Consider the following 23399-nt stretch of genomic DNA (forward strand, 5'->3'; position numbering starts at 1 on the left):
AAAGGGAGGGGGAGAGACACAAACACTGCCCTTGGCAGGCTCTGCACCAGCCATACAGAGAATATGCACACATGTGATGAGGGATTTTGTTGCTCCAGTTTTTGTGGTGTTGGGGTATTTTTAATTAAGTAAAAAACATTATTCCTGCTAAGGCGGGTTGTGCAAAAGTAGTTTTCAAGAACCACCATTCAGTCTGACTCTGTTCCTGTAGACAGACTTCCTATTGATCCATTTCTCACTAGCATCTTGCTGTAGTTTTTCTGCTGTTCTTCTCTGAAAGTATCTTTGACTTTTGCACGCTTCAGACCTCCATCCCTGGAACAGAGCAAGAGAGAAAAGTAACCCACCATGATTGTTACCACTATTGTTACCAAACTATGTATTATATTAACTATCTTAAGTCAACTCTAGAGTCTTAACCTAAAAGGTTAAGAAGGCGTTTCTTCAGAACTTCTAGAACATCCAAGTTTAAGCATGTTTACCTTAAGCCATAATGCTTATGCAGTCCACATTTTTAGTTTAGCCCATTAAAGCAGCCTACTCATGTTGGTAACAAGTTGCACCTACCACAGAAATCTTTGCCAACCAGGGATGCCATTTTCCTAGACTGTAGAGGCAGTCAATCTTTGTGCAACACCATATTTGTCTCTTTCCTTACATCATTCAGAGGGCCAGCTGGGCCTCATAGTTGAATCCATTTGCCCGTTCTCTTCATCAGGATCTTGTTCTCAAGTTTGTTTCATACAGTCCTATGAAACCTAGGCATTATGCTGCTACTTACTAAGGTAGGACATGAGAAAGACTGAGCAGAAAGCCTCAAGCCCTGTGTTTTATCTTTTGTTGTTTGTCAGTTTTGCCAAGTAACTTAACTTCCACTCCTTAACCTCAGCATGAGTCTTAACATGAGAAACAACTGCAAAGGGGCCCTCTTAAAAAGCATCAAGCCTTTAGGTGAAATTCACTGCATGAGAGCTACATGGTCCAAAGACTTCATGCATCTTTTTTATTTTTACTTTCACATACATATATGTGCATGTGAAGTTACTCCCTCATTTTCTCCCAAGTGAAATTACTCCCTCATTTTCTCCCAAGTGAAATAAAGTTATCTGTCACAAAGCTAAGGGAGGAAGCACCTCTCAATCAACCTAACAACAGATAGTCCATGAAGTCTAACAAGGATGGCATCACTCACCAGGGAAGTTCAGTCAGTCCTCCTTGGTGAGCAATGGCTGACCTCACTCTGTTGGCAAACTGAACAGCATCTTCACCTTCCTTCAAGGGTCATGAATTCAACATAATCAAAGCAGAGAGAAGCAAATTGAAACAGACTTCCATAACAATTTTCATCTGCTGCCTCATCAAATTAGCTTACTGCCAAACAATCTGACCCGTATCATGCCAACACAATCTGATATTCCAATGTGATAATAATTTAGCTCAATATTCCCCTAAAGTGTTGAAATTAGGGAAAAATTTTGCTCCAACAGGACGGAACATTAACAGCATTGCTACTGTGAATAGCAGTATATTTACTGTTATCCTTTGCATATTTGATGCACTGCTGATGGTACCAAGCTGCATCAGGAAAAGCTAAGTCCAATTAAACAAAGTCAGGACTAACAAAAGTCCAGTATAAAACTCTGATTTGGAGACATGGGACAGGTAGGGGTTTGGGGGGGGGGGGGTGGGGGGGTAGGGGTGGGGGTGGGGTGTAGGAAGAGTAAAGGGTGGCACTTGCAGACACAGTCAGGTTCTTAAATAGTGGTCACTCAACCAGATGCTTGATTACCTTTCTAACCATCGGTGGCATGTACCACACATTGCAAACAATGGCCCAGCTGGTCATTATTCGCAGCAAATAGCTCACGATGTTATATTTGCTGCTGTTCCAGAATGCGTCTCCAAACTGAGGATCATACTGTAAGGGACCACAAAAAAAAAACCAAATTATAAAACCGTTTCCCCACAGACCATCATGGCCTGTCTCAGATCTGAGGTGGATGCTTTCAGTCACATGCCAGAGTAAAAGAAAATTCACAACTGATATGTTTGCTTAGAATGAGGCTTTAGAAAAATTAGCCTGTGCTTATTAGTGCTGCTGGTGATTACATGACAGAACCAACAGCAGATGTCACCCATTCACCCAAACAGCCAAAAGAGCTAAGTTTGCTCCAAGCTCCATGCTTCTCTTCCCTTCAGCACTAGGAAGGACTAGCTGGATCTCCCTTCCTTCCAGCTTTCTGAAGGAAGAAGCTGACCCTACCAGGTCCTACCACCCAGGCCCCATAGACTGAAGGACTTCACTTTCATTTTAGCCACTTACACTCTAGGAGTCATCCACAGCATACAGCCAATTGCCAGAGCTACTGTGCTTTCATTAACAGCTGTACCAAGACAGCTTCATACCACCCTGACAAAAACAGAACCCAAACTTTGATATTCAGCAGCCAGCTATTTCCACTTACTTTGATTGCAACAGGATAGATTGTCCCTCCTATTTCAAAGCTCCCCTTCTTGAACATCATCACAGATGTATTGTTTATGCAGGTCCCTGTACAGAAGAGAAACTGAAGTCATTACTTCACACAGCCTACCACATTTCAGTAGCAACACTACTTCAATGTACAGATCTTACACTCACTGAGGACCAAATGAAGGCCCTTTACGGGTACGTTAAGCATCTCTCCCCTGCTTGCTTTCATTCTTTGTCTTGTGACTGTCTCCCTGAATGAAGCCAGAACACGTGTGAGACAAAAAGCACAAGGCTGAAGTTAGATCTGTAGGACAGCAAACTGACATTCACAGGGCAAAAGAAACAATCTTCCCATTCTTCTGCCTACAGCTTCTGCCAGGAGACCCAACAGCCAGGGACAGTATTGTGTTGTCTTCATGTAATTTCATATTAAAGACAAAAAATAGGAATGCCCTAATAAAATCTAAGCCAGAGAAGACACATTTGAGCACCAGAAGCCATGAAAAGTAAACAGGGATGATATCTACACTGAATGGAGATAAGGAGCAGTTCAGCTTCTTACCTTCTGGAAAAATTAAGATCGGGAGCTTGCTCTTATCCGCCACATGTTCCCTGAGTCTGTGGAAGCAGAAGGAAAGCTTAAAAAGAAAATAGCTTCTTTCCACTCTCCTTTACCCAGGCAGGTACATTAGAAATATCTTTACATTAACACATTTGAAAGAAAACCCTTTTACTGGACACTAATTTGTATTTGCCTTTCTGTTTCTGAAAAGTCTGAAACTTTGTGCAAGCCATCCCTTAGGCCCCTGGTGCACTACACTGAGGCAATATCCTGTTTTCCTTCCTCCGTGTTATTTTATTAATGACTGTCAGGGAAGCCAACAAATGTATGCCATTAAGTCAGCCCAATTAACTCTGATCAACTCAACCTGCAAGAAATTGCCTGCATAAGAAAGTTTGTGCAGTGGTCTATCCAGGCTCTGCTTACTTAACAGCAGAGTTCTTAAATAGAGGACTCCTAAATGCCTACAAGCTCACACTACTTGAGCACTTGGATGACCTGGCAAAGCTCTCCTGCTGCACAGAGGCCAGTGAGGTGGTAAAGATGTTAACCTGCCAAAATTAACCTACAAGTTCTTTAAAAATTAGGAAGAATTTCTATCACTGTACTACAGTGTTCATGGGTATGCCTTTAGTGACATTCTGCAGAAAACTGCCTTTGTAAGCAGCTCAGTTTAACTAGACACATTTTTGCCCCTCACCCAAACAAGCAAAGCTTGTTATTTCTAGTGGCTCACAATTCCGAATGAAGTCGAGACAGTTCATGTCACAGAAAGCCCATTTTTTCCATCAATACTTCTCTTCAATGGAAAATCCCAGAATTTGAAGTATCTTCACATCCTTTCAAAATGTATATCTGAATTCATCAGCCATTAGTTATTATGCTGATGGCTACCCAAATGAGATGTTTTGTGACAGCCTGCTGCAATCCAGACCTTACCAGAACCTTTGGTCTGAACTGGTTCAACCTGTAAAAACTTTTCAAGCCTTCCTTGGTGACCTGGGAACCTGACTTTCTGACCACATTCTACTGTACCAAAGCCCACACAAGCAAGCACATTCAGGCCATCCTGAATGATGCAGTTTGCTGCATACCACCCCTCCAACTCACTCCAAGAACTTCTGCTGAGCCACTACTATACTGATTGCTTCCACTCCTACCTACACCTACCAATTTGCAATACCCTGCATTATTCCAGCCTACAGTAATGTGGCATTACAGATAACTTGTATCCCTGTGATTAGCATTTATGAGCAGCAATCATCATTTGGAATAAGACTAGATATGGCTCCTGCTAAAAGAAGATGCTTTCGCAAGTAGGCCTTTTGCCCTCTTAAGACCCCAAGGCTCCAAGTTCCCCATTTCCCACTACAACCTTATCATCAGCTTCTTGGGCTTCTGTCTTTCCAAAGTTTTAATTCCTCATCTGGGTCTTTGATCGTTCAACGACTCGTCAGGGATTGCATACCCGGGCGTGGCCCCTCGGGTGCACGGCAATCCCCGGCTCCAACCCACGCCTCACCTTTTTGTCACTAGATGGCGGTCTTTGACTTCCGAGCGTTCAAACCAGACGTGAGGACAGGCCTTGACTGCGGCTCTCTGAATAACTCCCATTAGTCCACCGTGAACCTGGCCAACCTGCAAGCCCAGTAAGGCACATCAGCTTATGAGACACCCGAAAAGCAGAACTTCCTCTTCTGCATCCCCCTCAAAAAAAAAAAAAACAAACCCCAAACACACTGGAGACTGCAAACCAGGATTGGGCAGTGCCCACAAAAAATATTAAAATGCATTCACCTGAAAGGATCTAGACACAGGCATGGAAGCATATCTCAAGTATTTCACCAGATGAAGAGCCTAGCATTGACGCTGCAAGGACAACTTAACCAGCACGTAACTTGTAGACCAACTTCAACACAATTTACACTTTTCCCCACTGACTAGTGCTCAAGTTAACATCTCTGCTGTTAAGTAATGAACTCCACAACCAATACCCCACAATCTTTCCCTTTCCTGGCCTCTCTCCCTCTGCTGTGGTCATCATGGATCTCCCCATACCATTGCATAGCATCCATCATTTGTCAAAATGATCGCATCTATCGGTGATGTGTGGTTGGCAACACAAATTCCTCCTTTCTGAGGTTTGTTTTCCCTGCAATTACATAATTTTTTGTTAGACTACCAGTGCACTAAGCACCACATTACACATACAACAGATCCATAAAGCTGTCAGGTGAGCCAGCATCTAGCATGACATTAACCTGCAGATCAGGAAAGAGCTGCCCCATCTCAAATGGGATACTCGCACACACAGAAGTATACACACACTTTTGCTATCATAACAGCAGCTCACTCACTTGTTATGGTAACGGATAGTACCAGACAGAGCTCTGACAAGGATGCGGGAGCACGTGAGGTGGACCACTTCACTCAGATAGTTTTTCACACTGAAAGAAATCACAGACATCTGGAGGATCCTGGAAAGCAGCTAGACACACGCACAATATTCTTCAGTCTACTCAACACAACTCAGGGCTGAAATTTTCCTGGTAGTCTGGAGCACAGAGCGACATTCCCAGCTCTACTACTCACTTGCTACAGCAGCTCAGCCAAGACATGTCATACCCTTGGTCTCACTTACCACAGCAAGGCTGTCATCTCCTCACTGGGTATTTTTTTATCCCAGCACTATTATCTTCCCTACAATACTCCCTTTAAGTCTCTCATGAGAGTAATAGGAGCCCATCAGAAGCCACCAACCTCAGTGCCAAGTCTGGCAAGAAGTCAACCTCAGCCCAAGTTCAAAATGCTACTAAAAGCAAGGCCGCAAGTCTGTGGGTGGAGTGGACTATCAGTAGTCTATCACTTGTAAAATCTGTCCAGTCCTAATCTTGAGCTGTTTACACTGATGCAAATTGGCAAGTTTGTCCCTCACGTGCCACACACCGTACCTACCTGCTGTTTGGCAGCTGTCCTACCATTGTTGTCCCCACAATCATTGAGGAAATCCCAATGGCAGCAAGGGTAAACCTAAGGACAAAATGGATACTAAATCAAAAAAGTAATTTTGCTCATTTTAATATCACTTTCCACTTCAAAATGGAAAGGGATTGCAGGAATTCAATTATTCCTTAGATACTTGACACATCCAGTTCTCTAACTCAGTAATTCCTGACACATTGCTCAAAATCATGGTCTAGCAAAGGCAGCAGATTCAGACACCCCAACGCGTATAGTGTCAGGGAGTTTAGAGTTCACCCAACTTACACTTACACTGCCAATACACATGACTTAGGGGAAGAATTCACAGAAAAGATGATTGCTAGCCCTAATCTACTCTCCACAGTAAATGGCAAGATAAAAATGTTCAGAATGGCTTCTTAACCATTCAAAGGAGAGTTTAAGCCAGTTCATCATCTATATCTGCTAATGCTGCTTTTGGGTTAAAAAAGCTGAGATGACATTTCCCAAGAAAACACACATTTACATGTTCCCAGACTGACGAAATCCCTCAGCACCCAGGAGCTTACCGTAGGGGCAGCAGGAAGCAGTACCGCACTATAACCCCAATGACCCACACAACAGTCAGCCTCAGACTGATGTAGTGGAAGTTGACATTAGTCCTTGTAAGGAGATTCCAGGACACCAGCTCTTCAGAGGAAAACCTTTGGGTGACTTCATCTTCCACAATGGCCTCAAACCCTTTTCTGCAGAAGTAGAATATGTCAGAGAATTCAAAGTCCACTCGATGCAGACGCGCAATTTCTTTCTCCATAGGCGTTTCATCTCTTTCAATGATACCTTCGGAAGGAAAGGGTAACCATATGAGGAAATAATTCTCTACAGTAACAGTCTTCCTCCAAATCGCTTGCCGCTCTGCATTACTCAAGGAGACAAATTTACTGTCAGAGCCCCTCCTATGATAGCAAGATCAGATGGGTAGTTGAAGACAGCATACTCTTCAGTAGGCCAGTTCTAGCTCCCCTTCCTCACATAAACTCCTTGAGCAGCAAATATCTCAAGTTCTGTTGCCTACTGAAGGTGAAGCAAGAAGGCAAACCCTTTCCAACCATCCAACCAGCCCTCAACTCAGCAACTTTATCCAAGACCATCCTATGCTTCCAGAGGAAACCAAGTGAGACCTTGGCTTTTCCATCCCCTTCTCCTGGTGCTCTGTGTATTTAAGGGCATTCAGTCTCCTCCCTGGAGGCTTCCCTGCTCCCTAGACCCATCTTGCCAGACATTCTGGTGTCCCACAGCCACATTCAGCTGAGACATGCTCTACTGCTACCTGCCAAAGCCCCAGACTGCAACAGCTACCTGACATCTATGCATGGACAAGCTTTGAACCAAATGCATCTCCCTCCCTTCACAGCACAAGTCTCTTCTATAAGCACAGAAAGGACCACGCTATTTTTTATTTTAGTTTAAATCAAAGAAAAACCCTCCAAAAAATGAAAGTCAAAGAAAGTTGTGCCTAGAGGTGCTTTGACATAATTTAGTTCAGCACTAATAGTTGTGTTTCAGTTGAACTCTGCCCACATAATGCCTGACAATAGAAAAGAAACTTGGAGAGTTCAGAATTCCAGTACAAATTGCAAGTATTCACTCTCCTCCCCCCTCTTCATTTTTTATACTTATGGTCTGATAAACACCAACTTCTCACTAGAGCTTTCAAAGGCAAGGACAAATTGTGTAAGCTAAATATAAAGATCAAGTAACTGCTTTCTGGTAAGCAAGTCTGGCTCCAGAAATTGATGACTGAAGAAATCTACAATAACATTTAACCAGAACAACCATCCCCTGAGACACTCAACTAGGATTAGAGAGGTCCAAGTTCAGGTTGCCACTCTGTCACACACCCTCTGACAAATTGCATAATCTCTGTGCTTCCATGTTGAGATAAAAAAATGGGAAAGGAGGAAGCACCCAACTGTTTCAAGCTACTAGGCACTTTCCCACAAATACACATCCCACAGTGTGGAAATCTGTATCCCAAGGAAGTCCTGCCAGCAGAAAAACTCTGTGAATATATTTGCTGTGCAAATCACACACAACATTTAAATTACAAATGACATGGAAAAGCTTTGTATTGCACTGTAGCATACATATGGGATAACACAAGAAGCTTCAAGACAGAAGTCCCACAAATCACTGAGGTGAACACTAAAAGACAACATTCAAGAGAGATGTCACACTGCAATAAAACCTATTGGCACCTTCAGCTCTGAACTTGGCAGCCACAACTTACAATTCCACCAGCATACCATCTCAGTGCATTGTCCTATCGCTAGCCTATAAATATAAATCGTTAATATGGCACACCCAAACACCCACGTGCCCTTCGGGATCTAAATTATACAAACATGCACCACATCAAACATTTAGCAGGATGGACTACACTAGCATCGTATTTTAAACCCAAACCAGATCTCTAGTTTGTGGTTCAATTTTTCCCTCAGTCATCCCCTAAGCTGTGAAACAACCAGGACTGTAGGCGGGTCAGCCCAACCTGGCTGCTCCATGCTGCTGCTAGGGTGGGAGACAGGTCATAGCCAAGAAACTGCCCAGGGCAACTCTCCAGCACCCATCACACAAGTACCACTCTTCTCTCCAGTTCCCAGAAGAACTGGGAATGCTTCCTCCTCATCCAGCCCCCAGTTCAGCATAAGCCAAGCAGTTGGCTCCCCTGGCTCCTACCTGTTGGCTGAAACCAGCCCAGGGTTCAAGTTTAACATGCTGCTGGCACAGCAGAGATAGCACAGCTGTAATGTCTCGCCTCACCAGCCTGTGCTGTCATTGTCACACGACACCCCCATGCACAAGCTGCCTTGCAGCCTTGGGACAAGCTACTCTGAGCCAAGACCTCACTAGCACCTGAAGGTATCATGAACAGAATTAAACACATGCTGCTCAGGTGATGTACTTAGCTTTCTTGTAATCAGAAGTAACATTTAATGGCCTTTAACCCCTTGGCCATGGGTAGAGTGAGTTTGCCAAAGACAGCTGAAAGGCAGCATTATGCAGGAGTACAGCAAACACCACACTCAACCAAAAAAAGCTGTAGCTGCTGCTTTTCTCTGTGTCACAGAACAAGCCCCAAGCCTTGAAGCTCACATACTCTAGTCAGCTAATTATACCAGGCTCAAATTTGACACTATCAACTTAACAGTCACATTATTTGCGTAAGTTTTTCTTTTAGGGGATGTCACTTTCAAAACTGACTTAACAGTATTTTTGTGTTTTTAAACCCACCAACTTGAAGAGGACTGCCTTTCAACACAGCCAACACCCACCTTGACAGCTGAGAGCTGGTTATTCAGCTGCCACAAGATACACATCTACCCTCTGAGTATCTGCTCAGCCAAGACCTATCATTGGGCCCGGCACAAACACGCTGCCCTCTAACACAGAGGGACCTTGAGGTAATCAAGGAGCAGCAGGTAATCCCCCACACAGCAACTACACCAGCCACCATTCTTCTTGGGACTACTCCTTATCACACCACCAATGCAGGGGCACTGGCTGCCATTTCTGCCAACAGATGTGAAATACACTGTATTTGGTACTGCAGAGAAAGGTGGTATCTTCTCAGTCACACTCTTGTCTTTCATACTGAGGCACACTGCATTTTAAGGCCTTCAGGGAGGACCATTTTTGCTCTTCCTGGGAACAGGAAAACTTGTCCTTGCACATGCAATGCTCCCTCCCATCCTGACCCACCTCCTAGCAAGGACTGGATAGTCAGGAAAGATGGAAGAGGTGCTACACATTCCCCTTCAGCACTTAACATGCATATACATACATGCATACAGACATTTACCTTTACCCTGTTTTAATCAGCTACTATAATTTATTATCTTTGGGAATTTCTCCTCCCTCAGTAAATATTGTGTTATGCAATTGGGCCTCTCCATCTGCTCATGTTCCGTCACCTCAGGGGATGACAACTTACATACTGCACTGTTAGACCTACACCTGCCCTGGCCCTCAAGTACTTTATCCACATACAGGCACCCAGACTCCTAATCACAAGTCAGCTAGTCCTATGCTTCAAAAAGCTCCCAAGAGCAATATACAGAGCACAGTTTGGCTCTGCAGACTCCACATCTCCCCTGCTCCCCATACCTTCTCAAGACTCTAGCTTACTGCATTAAGAGCCACCTACAGTGGGGAAAGGTTTTAATTTTAATTTCAAATATAAAAGGACATTAAAAAGTGTGCTTCAGGCCACCATTGCAATTGTGTATCCCCATCCATAAGACCACCTCAACATAGCCTGCATGCAATCATCTATATGAATAACCTCAGGCCATTTTTATCAGCTGCCACTAATGCTCCAGACAGTGGAGTGCACCCAGGTTAGTCCAGGTTCTGAACTACAGCACATATTAGCACTATACACCCCTCAGTCACACACCCAGGGGGAATAGGTACTTGTAGTTTTATGGAAAGATAGCTCATAGGACATGATCTACCAGCCAGGTCCTCTCTCCTTTTACCTTTCTTTTCTAGAGAAAAAAAAAACTACATGCCAGAATGATCAGATGTCTAGGAAGACAAGAGCTCCTACTGTGTGGCTAAAGCAGCACAGTTAGATCTCTTGCCTTCTCACTGACCTATGATGTGGATGGGACACTATCACCCTTACAGGAACAAAAAGGATATCTTCCTGCATCACTGACAACCTGTGAAGCATAGATAGCAGGGCACTGACATTATTTGGAAGGACGACTCACCTTGCCTTCCCCCCACCCCAAAAAAAAGCCCCACAACTTTCAGGACACTGGTGAGTGATATGGGACATACTTTTCCTCAGCCACTTTAAAGTCAGCAATTAAATAAGACAAATTTTAACCTCTTTTAAGAGCTCCTGTGCAGTACCTGCAGTTTATTATTACACGTGCTAACTGACAGTTGGACCTGCTACCATCAGAGCCTGTTTCATGCCTGGACTGCAGATAATACAATATCAGTGTTTACAGAATTGATAAGGATACTCCTCTGGAGATGAAACACACACACAACCAGTTCAGCAGTTCAGTCCCCCTTACTGTATCATGTTTGCATGAGCTCATTCATAGAATCAGGTAACAATTGACTTGTCTACTAACTGGCAAGCTGGTCGTTTCCAGCTGTGCTGTCTAATGAGGGAGCACACAGAAGATGCTGACACTGCTGTCAAATGCTGTCAAAAACAAGCAAGTCAACAGCAATACCAAGGCAGTCAGGAACCAGAAGAAAACCAGGCACTGGCTGCAACACCTTGTTCAGCCTTCTCCCATTTCCTGGGCAAACTCAGACTGCTCTCATTGTGCTTACAGCTCCAAAGTCCGACAGCCAACCCTGACCTAGTACAGCCTACCATGACACACACAGTATGGGTTAAGATACAGTAAAAGAACTAATTTCAAAATTAGGCTAAAGGAAGAAATATGAAGCAACTCTTCAGCTGTCTTTCTACAGATAAGGAGTATAAGTTCATTTGGCAAACACTGAGGTAACTCCAGGGGGCAAAGGGTGAATAGCAGCAGACTGAAAAAAGGCAACAAGTATAACACCACACACTTCCATCCAGCAGTCCTACAACAGAAAAAGCACTGAGCTTGGGAAAGAAAAGTGCTGCCCACTAAACATTCAGACCTCCTCAGAGATTATTACATGTACTCTGATGGTGTTAGGACTGAGATAGTTGGCCAGCAGCCTTGCAAGCAGTGACCTAAAGACAGATTTCAAGACAAAAAAAATCAAGCTTATGTTACAACTCAAAAGTTTCCCTCAGCTGAGGAGAGTCTCCATCTTAAGCTCTACTTTGTTTTGTTAAATTTAATGTTGTTTCATACCCTTCACTTCCTCATACCCTGATTTTTCAGCCATTCAGCACAAGCCAGTAAAAGCTGCATTTCATTCTGCAGGAGCAGCTCTTGTGCCAGTAGTATTGCAAAACAATCAGATGCAACAGCAAGCTTGTAACCATCCCACCTCTTCTCCAGTTCTCTCACGCACACATCTAACTTCTCCATTTGAAAATGACTGAGTTCTACTTTAGAAGATTAGTCTTCTCAATTTGACCCCAAGCTCTCACCATTAGCAGCAGGAGTCTTCAGCATCTGTGGCTGTGGCTTTTTGACACCTTTTTCTATCCGTCTAGTGGCCCACTGTTGAAGAGAAAGAAAACATTAATTTCACAAATGTAGTATTCACTTCAGAAAAAAGTCACTGAAAAAAGCAACAGGTTATGCAACAGTCAAGACAGGTTATGATTTTCAAAGAGTATCTTCACCAGGTAATCATCATCCATCTTCCTCAGATGCATCCACAAACCCATACACAGTTCCTCTGAAGAAACACTGCCTCAGTGTATTTAATAATCAAAAAAACCCTCTGTGCTAGTCAGTACTTCCCAACTCTGCTTGCCAGTCTTCAGAGAGCCAACTTGGTGCTCCACAGATGTTTCAGTTACAGTTCACATACACAGCCACCAAGAGCCCCACAGGCCTCCGTCAGACTTGCTACTTGCACACCAGCCACCAAGTCATGGCCACATGGGAAGCGCCAGGAGCTGAGCTAGGCAACAGCCCCTCAGCAGACAACACAGGTTCACAGAGCTGACAGACATCGCCACTCAGCTTGTCTTTTCAGAGTAGCTTTACCATACTGAAGCAAAAAAGAGTCCTAACTGGGTTAAGCTAAACTGAGGCCTGCACACAGCTAACTCTGCTAAATACCAAAACAGTATTTGCAGTCATGGGAAGTCTCATTTAAGTTCAGTCTCAGTCCAAAAAGGACTGCACACAAGATTTTTTCCAAGCTGAACAAAACTGAAATTTCCCTTGACTCTGCTCATTTCTTGGCATTTTAGAGTTCTAAGCAGCAGAGAAACAGGTCAAATCACCAGCTCTAGTGTACAGCTGCAAAGAGCCCCTTCCCCTGCCCTTGGGAAGGGCTCCCAGCTCACTGGGGTTAACCTGCTCTTTTCTAGTGGGTGTGCTAGGAGAATGAGACTGAAATAGGTGATAAAGTAAGTTCCGCTCCCCAAGAAGTGTCAAAGCTTCTGAGCAGCTCTGCTCCCTGCAAACCCTTGTGACAGAACGTACAGCATCAGGAGACTTCCTCAAATTTCCAGCCCTGATGGGGCTGGAGCCAGTTTAACCTGTTCTCGGGCCAAAAGGCTTTCTTGACCTTCAGCTGACTCAGTTCCACACAGTCCTTTTAAACACCCCTTCTACCTCCTACGTCAGGCTTTATTTTTACTGGGTTACCGATTACACCCCCTTCACCACCCCAAAGCCTGCCCATGATGACAGAGTAGCCCTTCTGGCCTGGATTGTTCCTTTCTCTATGCGGCAGCTTTGCAAAGGGATGGAAAGCTCAGCCAGAGGACTGACTTTGTAGCTCCCCATTACGCACATTAATTCCTCCCCCATAAGATTTAATGCTATTTTTAGGAATACTGTCATAATAGGCATTTCCATGACAGACAGGTGACCTGGCAGAAGTGAGCTCATATCAAAAGATCAGGGTATTATCCTGTTCAAACCTTAACAATTTACTCTCCAGTCCTTAAGCAGTATCAAAGGCATACTTTGTTTAATAGCATACAGATGGTCCTCGCTGGTCTGCACAGAAAGGACCCAGACCAATGCTAAACCATGCAATTTCCACCCTCTCCTCCAAAAGACCTATGGGGCATTTGGGGATGCAGTTCTCTTTTGAAGGGTCAGTACCCTGACTCATGGCATTATCTCCACCACACAGCTTCCCAGACACAGCCAGGACTGCTTACTATATCAGGTCTCACTGAATCACAACCTACCCTGCCAATATATTTACTTGTTTTCTCAGTTCTGCTGCTGCTAAGGCAATAGCTGTTCCAGGAGCTAAGTTTTACCTGTAGGAGGTAACTCAGTACTTTCCGGCAACACATCATCCTTGGCAGTGCTATGGCTATAAAAGTTCTGGGAAATACCAAAACAAAACATTGTTCAAGGAAGAAACTACTCACAATACCTTCATTTCTAGATATCTTGTACTAAATGGATTTAGGGTACAGGTAAACCAGCAAATACATTGACACAACCATTCTCTGACCAGACTTGAAGCATGGTATTCAGTGAATGAAAAGCTCTGTAAGCAGGTAAGTCACTTACTACATAGACTAGAAAGAACATACTTGGCTAATGGTCTCAGCCATATACACTAGCTGAGAAAAGTTTTCATCTTCCAAATCCTCTCAAATGGGTAATCAAAGCCTAACACTGCCACGTTTTGCTTTGCAAAACCTGGGAGAACAGTTTCCGTTTGGTGCTCAGAAAGAGCATGCAACACTCCCTTCACAATGCTCTTGCTACAGAAATCCTGCAGTTACAAGTTCCAGCTAGACAGTGTCAAAAAATTTGAACCTCAGCACAAGCCATGACAACACAGGCTACTGAGACACGCTTTTGTAATGCTCAAAAGCTTGCAACACCCTATTGTACTGCAGTATCTTTTGACACTTTGCTGTGCAAAGGAAGCAGTGGACTCTTCCCAAAGCAGACAGAAATTACAGGGTCATGTAACCCAAGTAAGTTTCTACTGCTTAGGTGCATTTATCTACGCTATTCAGAAAAGTACATTCCTGCTTCCAAAGCAGTCTAACTTTTGGTCCACAGGTTCATCTAACTCCAGAAAGCTGCAGTACCCCACCTGGGAGATGAGGGGGACAGAACCAAAGAGAAAGACTGGAGAAGACAGTTCCCTTTGCCCTCTACCCATGCCTTCCCAGGAGATGGGAGCACTGCCACAAGCGTGACATCAGCGTGGCATCTTGTGCCAAGGTTGCACAGAGCGTTCCAGGGGACAGCTGACTAGTGCTCCACGAGTCAATAGTTGAGGCAGTTTTACTTTTGGTGCTAATCTCCCAGGGGATTTAAGCATGCTTCAAAAAACCAGCAAGGACAAGACCAGCTCTCTCTCTTGCTCCCCTCTTGGCCAGGAGCCTTTGGGCATTCATAAGGGCCCACATCTACCAGATACTACAGCAAAACAGTTTTAAGTCCTCTCTGTCAGCTTTCTCCCTCCCTCAATCCATATTTCCAAAAATTATGTATGTTCCAGCAACCAAGCAGCAAGACATTTTTACTTAACTTTACTTAATCTAATCCTTCCACCTGTTCTCAGGCACCTGAAATAAAGGCACGATCATCAAAGCCAAAGTCTGAACTCTGATCAAGTGAAAGGTTTGTTTACATCCAGTTTGGAAAACAAAAGAGACACCACATGCAGCAATGTGAGTGATTTCCCTTCCTTCCTGCTAGCTAGGGATTTGCACCATCCATTGTCATTTCAGCTGGTTCCTGTGCTAAAGAAGAGCTTTATGCTACAAAGAGCTATCACAATGTAAGCTGATCCATCTCACAGAAGGGAAAATAATGTGTCTGTGTATTAGAGATCAAAAAGCATGAAACAAGTTACAAGCCATAGCCTCCATTCCACTCAGGAGATGAGCAAAAAGCACACTGGCAGGTCTTTTGGATTTATGACTTACCAGTAACATTAACAAAAAATCTAAGTGGCTTCTTGCAAGCTGGTGCTGAGCAAGCAGTCTTGAGTACCTTGGCACAGACCTAAGTCTTTAGCAGGGATTCCTGAAGCAGTTTTGGGGAATGAGTACAAAACACCAGGGTCCTGAACAGATTAAAAATAGTTCTGCAGCTGTGGCTACCCACTGAACTAACACATGATGTTAGAAAACAGCATGATCACAGAAGCTACACAAACACCACCACAGGTCTGATTTTGAAATTTTGATATTCCAACTACTCAGGACAAAGTAGCTTGGATGCTTTAATCACACAAGGCACCGTCTGAAGATACCACACTTCACTAGGCAAGGAAGACATATCAACCTTTCCCTGAGAAGGTTTCCCTCGTCATCCTCATAGGAAAGGCTTCTAGTTTATCAGCACCTTAAAAAAACCCAACACACATGGCAAGTCAACAGCATATACAAAATGGCCAAAAAATTAATTTTGCTTATGCATCACTAAACAATTCCCACATATATAGGACCTACACAGTACTTCAGAAAGATCCAGTTAGACTTCAGAGGGAGGAAGAAAAAAAAAAAAAAAAAGAATCACACATCATTTACAAGAGATGTCAAAAAACCCTGTTATCTCCAGATAAGATAGTTGCCTATCTGGAGAGGGGCTCCAAAGCCAAGCTTGACATGTTGTTTCATGACAGCACATCTAGAGATACTTTGTTAGGATCAGTCACAAGCCAAGTTATTAGGAACACTTCAGGGACTTCTCATTTTCCTAACAGACAGAGCTTTGCCTTTCACCCCATTTATCACCTTTACATCACCTCTGACTTAATAGCAATGCTTGACAATTGTTCAGAAGAGGAGATAATTACTGATAACTTAAACGTGCAGTCATATGGAGTTAGATCACTGTGCTCCCCTATTTAAAAGCACTGACAGGTCACATTCAGAGCAAAAGTTTATAGGCAAGTGCTCCTCCTCGGAGGCTCTCCAAACCTCAGTAACAAACAAAGATTTCATAGCACTACCCACGCCATGCTACATTGTTTAACACAGCAAAATCTGCATGCCAATTATTGGGTGCTTTTGTGTGAGGAGGAGAGGAAAACACCACCACCAAGAGGAGCAATCATTTCTGAATGAGGGCAAAAGGTCCTCTGTGGTCTCCCACGCCATCTTTCCTCATTCGGATGGGACATCCTTGCCACTGCCACCAAGCAGTTTTCCAATTTCTTCTGCACACGAGTTGTACAGCAAGTCCTTCCTGGTGGACAGGTATCCAAAGAACAAGGAGTCCAGCTTTACAGGAAAACACCAAGGGCATCAGCAGCAGAAGTGCCAAGCAGCTGCTTCTACACCAGCTTCCCAAACTGTTACTTTAAGGTAAGCTCTGAATACAGTTGCTGTTACTTTTTTAATGGCATTTGCTTATCAATAGTATCAGAAATCAGTGTTCACATGCTGTGAAATTGAGAGCAGTTTCAGATCAGGGCTGTTGACAGAGAGATGCTGCGTTAATTAGCGACGCTCTGCCAACCTTACTTATATGCAAGAAGCCTTGATTATTAAATCTGTGGAAAACATACATAATAGCCTTCATAGGACTGGGGTCTAGGTTAATACAGCCTATGGATTTACTTCAAGATTACGCAGCAGATTTGCTAAAATACTATTCCAAAAGCAAGTCCAAGCCCTGTAAACAAGGGTGCGTCATCCACATCAGGCACATCTCCAAGACATGCTTCTTGTTAACATCTGAGCTGGCAGCCTTCAGAGTTACTCTCTCACTCCAGAGATCTCCATTTCTCTGCCCAGCAGTTCTTGAAGGATACCAATTACACAGAGGCCTTCGTTGACACTGCACAACGACATTAGTCAGCAAAGCTTGCTTCAGAGGCCAGTGAGTCAAAGAGGAAACAGTCAAAAACCCACAATGATTCACCTATTTATTAGCTTACACATTCTCCTTTTCCCTTCCTCACCCTTATACCCAGCACCACATGCAATCCTGATGTTGGTTCATGGGAAGAAACTGCAGCCTGGCATACTTGGGACAGGATATAACAGCCCATCCCAGCCACCCTGCACAGCCACGACCTACAGTTTGACCACAGGCACCAAAAAATCCTGTTTCCCCCCACGGGTATATGATTCTCAAGTTTAGGTCCATTAACATCATCAGAGTCATCTGCAACACAAGTACCTTTGGCTTCACCTCCTAACTACTGAATAACACCCTTGTCTAGCAAAAGGACATTCCCCGTGGGGCAGCATAATAAGCTATTAGAAATTCCTCCTTTTACAAGGGGCTGGTGTTAAACCCAGATGGATCAGTTATAGGACCTGAAAAACACCTATGACTTCAAGTATCTGTTGTGCAACCGGCACAGCACAACCAGCAAAACCAACCACGGAAGAAATGCTTTCTCTGTTTCTCTGCTAACTGCAAGCCCCAGCATCAAAGTGCCTTGAGAGATCCGGGAGGGGAGGCAGGGGTACACAAATATAACCTAGTAACTTCCCCCAGGCTAGCTCATTTCTTAGTATTTCACAAGTAACACACACCACACAGTTTAAAAATACAAGAAATGTTTTCCCATTAGAAAGAGCAAGCAGGGCAGTCTGTACAAAGAGCTGCTGACAAGTCAACCCTACTGTCTCAGGGAGCTAGGCATACCCCAAAGAAAACAACAGACTGGGGGGGGGGGGGGGGGGGGGGGGGGGGGAAGCAATCGGTCAAGCAAAGATCATCACTCACGGGCTCATCGCTACTGCTAAATATATAAGCATACAGTCTAAACCAGTCCTCCAGATTTTCTACAGATTGCTCTGTGGTACTGGCTGCTCCATGGGCCTTAATGAAAGATAAATCACTTTCTGAAAGGCTGGCTTTCTCCACTGCTTGGCAAGAGCGCTCAAATGGCATGCTTTCAGGTGCCTTATCAACCCCAACACATAGTTGAGCTTATAAAAGAGGCAACAGACTAAGACAGATGAAAAATGAGACCAAAAGGTAAAGACTCACTAAATTTAAAACTGGAAGCTATCTGACTATGTTTAAAAACAAACAGGGAGAAATGCAGCATGCTGTGATGATTGCAAAAGGCCATCCCCAGCATTTCAGCAATAGGAAATATTTCGGAGGCAAGTGATTTCACAAGCATCAGCATGGCAGGTGACTAGCCCAGACTAGCTCCTCATAGAGCAAACAGCTGCCAGAGATGCTTTTGTAGCAGTAATCCAACATTTAAAAAAAAAAACATGCTAATGTGGTGCCAGAGATCCTTCTATTAACACTGAAAGGGAAGCCACAGACAGAAGAAAGTGAGCAGTTTCCTAAAAGTTTGCTTAGTTTGGGAAGACAATTCAGAAGCAAGTTAATGTACTTTTAAGGAATACTTATGTGATGGAGAAAAGCAGGTTTTCTAACAGCAAGTAGTCTGCCTGCTGTACTGCATTCCTCCAGTATTAGCACAGTTTGTCATGCTTTTCTGCTCTTTTTCCCCTTATCACATAGGAAAAAAAAAATATAATCACATTGGAAAAAATATACTTATATACTCCACATGAAGCTGGTCATCCCTAGTGCAGTACTTAAGGGTCAAATGCAACCCACAATGCAACCAAACAGAAGCACATCCTCAACACTGCTGTCTGTACATGCTGCACCTTGCTTAGAAGCACATGCCTTGCTGAGGCAGCCCAGCACAGAGAAAAAGCTATTGTGCACCAACTGATCTCCATTGTCAGTAGTGTCAAAGTACAAGAACACACTGTTCTTAAAAGGAGCTTTTCCCCTCCCTTTTCTTGACCCATGCTCGCAGAGCTGGGAACAAGCTTTCACCCCCCTGAAACAAAAAGGAACAGGTTTATTTTTATTGGCAGGAAAATATTCAAGCACAGGTCCAGCATCATCCACAACTCACTCCATACCACAGCCTAGATACCAACTTAACACCACAGACTCATTTTTATATGCTTTGTTTCATCTGACAAGACAGTGGACCAGCAGACAAGCCACAGCTAACTGGAGACTCCCTATCTACTCAGTCCTGGACAATGATGCCCATGTTGACAGACCTGGTTCCTCACAACAGATTAGCTTTAATAAAACACCTGACAATTGTTACCTGACAATATATGCTGCATAGGAAACAAACCACATAGTCGCTGTATCCTCCCGCTATGTGAGCATGTGGGATATAAACAGGCAAAGCCAGAAAGCAACTTGGTATTCAGCTGGGGTGCACAGCCACCACTGTGCAGACAGTTCCTGTGATCTAGCCCATCAAAGAGGCAACAACGACATCAGCAGCAGTCCTATCTTGACTGAGATGGCCCAAGAGCCCACCCTCCTGCAACATGACAGAGGAGACCACCGGTGAGATCCAGGGCTGGAAGACAAAGAGGAAGCTTAAGGAAGCCATTAAGTTAAACACTGTGCTCATAAAGGTCTCAGCCATCAGAAACTGCAACATCCTATGACTCAACATAGGCACAACACAGACTACTGCTTCTCAGCAGAAAGCCTGCATAGTCAAGTCAACAGCCCAGGAAGTTTCAGGTACCAGGACAACTGCAGAAGGCTACCAGCTATGTATTTAACACTCCCCATTGTTAACATGATTTTTGGCAGGGAAAAGTCAGTTGTGACAACACATATCTTCAGGGGGTCTTGTAGGCACTGCATGGAACTGGCTGGCAGACTATCAGCCTGTCTCTGTCAGGCTGCTGACCAAGACAGACTTGTGAGCCAAGGAACAGTAGACATTTCACAACAAAACACTTTTTTCAGGGATTCTCCCCATGCAGGTATTCTGACAGCATAAAGAATTCACAGGCAAAGCAAGGCCAAGTTGAGATAAGTGGATTACCTAGGTGGATTGAGCTTCTTCACTCTCCTGCAGCAAGTCCAACTTACCAGACTCTTCCAGAACACTTCCCAATTTGTCATTGGTTTTACTTTTTTTAATATATATAATATTTATATACAATGTAATTATTTATTAATACCATATATTTTTAATATAATGAATGGCATGTAATTCCAGAAAGTATTTAATGCAAAAGTAATGGCAACTCTCAAGTCATTATTTTCTCCCTTAGGCATTAGAAGAGCTCTTACTCTTAGCCTAAGAAGTCACCATCTTTGATATGCCATCAGCTGTTTCTCCATACTTCTGCCCAAGGCATTTTGAGTCACCTCTTGTTGCAACATTTGATGACACTAAAAAAATAATCATTCATGATCTAAGAATAGGAATGTAAATTGTGGTTAATCACAGGTGAAGGCAAGTCATCCAAACAAGACTATCTCACTAGGCCATCTGGGTTGCTCCCTCAGGCCAGCGTGACCTTCACCTCCTCCACTTCTGCTATCCAGAAATTTTTTTCCAGTAACAACCACATCTTCTACCCTTAACATTAACCTCATACCATTCAGGGCCCCATAAAGTACTTCAAGCAGGTTCATTCTCACCAAAAGCCTTAGCACATTTTAGCTTCAGATGCATTTAACAGATGCCATTTTTATTAGCTGAGCACCAAGGATCCTGAAGGCACTGAAGTACATGAACAAGGTTTGACTGAAAACCTCATAGAACAAGATAAAATTATACAAGACCTACTTTCCACAGTCACATGCTGATGTATACTGCATTGCCACAGGCTGTGCCTTGCATCAGTTTACTTTTCCTCCTTACAACTGTTTTGTTGCTTTGGGTTCCCCTCCTCCTTGGAAAAAGCATAATAAAGATTTAAACCAGATCATTTCCATCAGCCATTTTAAAACACTCTTCCTCACCACCACCATGAGCTTCAGAGGAAGCGTTTTCACACGCATAGCAACTATGTTCCATCCAGAAAGCAGTTCCTTTGCGAGAAGCTCACTTTCCCAGAGACTTTCCAGGCAGATGGCGACTGAGATGCCGGACACGCTCGACTCAGATGGGAGTGTGCATCTCTCAGCATCAGCACTCCTGGCACTTGCCGTCGCAGGCGCTGGGCACGCTGCCAGACATTTACACCCGCCAAGAACATGACCCCGCACCACTTCTCTCAGGTGGCGAACAGCTGTCACCAAGCAGACACAACCGCGCCCAGGACACGGTACAGCCTTAGCTTCCCAGTCCCGGGCACGGCCTCAGGGACAGGAAAAGCCGTCCCCCTCCCCTCACACCCACCCGCGGGGCCGCCGGCGCCCAGGGCGCGGCTGGAGGCGGCGGAGCAGCTACGCTTTCTCCAGCCGGAGGGAGCCATGCCCGGCCGGCAGGGCGCCAGCGCTCCTCAGGACGGGGCACAAATGCGCCGGCGCCTCTGGGCGCTGCCGGAGAGGCGCAGCCCGGGGGAACGGGCCTAGCCCTCCCCGGGGTGCCCGCCGCCTCACGCCGGCCCCGGGGGACACCTCACCGGGGCGCCATTTTGGAGTCGCCCGCGCGGTGCGGCCCGGCGCCTGAGGAAGGGCGCGGGGCTGAGGGGACGGCGTCCCCCGCCTACCTCCAGCGTCTTCACCAGGACCCACATGTAGGCCTCGGAGATGCCCAGCGAGACGCCCAGCGCCGAGGGCACCACGATGAGGGCGAGCACCAGCGCCAGCCACACCGCGCCCACCCGCGCCGCCACCGACCCCAGGTCCTCCATCGCGGCCAGCGCGCCGCCGCCGCCGCCGCCGCCGCCGCCAGTGGGAGGGCGGGCCCTGCCACCCGCCGCCCTAAAGTCCCTCGGCCGCCCCCGGCCCGCCCTCGGCCCGCCCCGCTCCGCCCGCCCGGGGCCAGGCAAGGGCAGCGGCGAGGGTGGCCGCACCGCCCCAGCTGCTGCGTGAAGTTGAAGGGGGCTGTAGGCATTTTATTTAAGTAGATGTTTCTACAGCGAGTGTCTTCTTGTGAAGGGGAGCAGAGGGTGCTCCTTACCGCACACATCCTTCGGGAAGCACAGGGCTAGGGAGACGGGGCTTCGCCTTGGGAGGTGATGTTTGGGGAATGGGAATCGGCTAAAAACAGGCAACATCCTCACTAAAAACTCGTGTAGGAAAAACGGCTCCTACGCAGCTGGACGGGAGGGCGGCAGTACTGCCACAGCGTACCGCGTTGCTTCATGGCAGGTGCATCGCCAGGAAAGCCATGGGAAGAGTGAAAACAGCAGCTTGGGAAGGAAAAGAGAAAAGGAAAATTGGGGAAAGCTCCTGGATCTATGAAGACTAAAGTAGATAAAGACAGCTAAAAAAGTGAAAAGGGACAAGGTCTGTGCTTCAGCCAGCAGAACACCTGGTCCATGTTGTGTCTCACGCCTTGAGCTGGGAAGAGGGATTCACTGAGGGACCAGTCTCGAGGGTACCCGACCAGGCACTAGGCACATGCCAAGAGAAACAAAACTTTGTGGAAAATGGCTAGAGGAGGGTTTGCCTGCCCTGGCCTGTGCATGGCAATCATATAGCACGTGGCCTGACAAAATCTATGCCAAGAAAGCGATGTTAGCAGAAAGAGGCTGAAGTAGAACAGGGATGGCAGCCTTGCCAAAGCATCCTGAGGGTAGGGAAGAACACTTTCCTCTAGGATAAAGGCTTTCAACCTAAAGTCCGCATGCATCTTTCATAGGCGTTTCCTAGAAAAGGGACATCTGATTTCCCCCTCCATATTCAAGAGGTCAGAAATGTATCTAAGAGCCAAGTGCTTAGGATCCAAGGAAAAAACCTGAATTAGACTCCAATGCCTTAAGAACTATTTCCAGAAGAGTCATGTGGGCGAGGGCGTTGGATTCTGGCTCCTATTTTTGGCTCTGGCACTGCACCATCTTGGACAAGTCTCCTCTGCTCTCAGCATCTCACCTCTCCTCCC

The 23399-nt window shown here is 45.2% G+C and overlaps 1 protein-coding gene across 1 annotated transcript; it reads right to left on the reverse strand.

Moving 5' to 3' along the window:
* Nucleotides 1–93: 93 nt before the first annotated feature.
* Nucleotides 94–22206, reverse strand: LOC104037030 (glycerol-3-phosphate acyltransferase 3). Its single transcript, XM_075708820.1, has 12 exons — nucleotides 22063–22206; nucleotides 12121–12193; nucleotides 6566–6836; nucleotides 5991–6065; nucleotides 5393–5482; nucleotides 5094–5187; nucleotides 4558–4673; nucleotides 3036–3091; nucleotides 2466–2551; nucleotides 1790–1918; nucleotides 1193–1272; nucleotides 94–315 (listed from the first exon to the last, which is right to left on the reverse strand). The coding sequence occupies exons 1-12, from the start codon at nucleotides 22204–22206 to the stop codon at nucleotides 189–191; spliced, it is 1341 nt and encodes a 446-aa protein (XP_075564935.1). The 3' UTR covers nucleotides 94–188.
* Nucleotides 22207–23399: the final 1193 nt, after the last annotated feature.

This window comes from Pelecanus crispus, chromosome 4, assembly GCF_030463565.1.
Source record: "Pelecanus crispus isolate bPelCri1 chromosome 4, bPelCri1.pri, whole genome shotgun sequence".
NCBI classification, from domain to species: domain Eukaryota; kingdom Metazoa; phylum Chordata; class Aves; order Pelecaniformes; family Pelecanidae; genus Pelecanus; species Pelecanus crispus.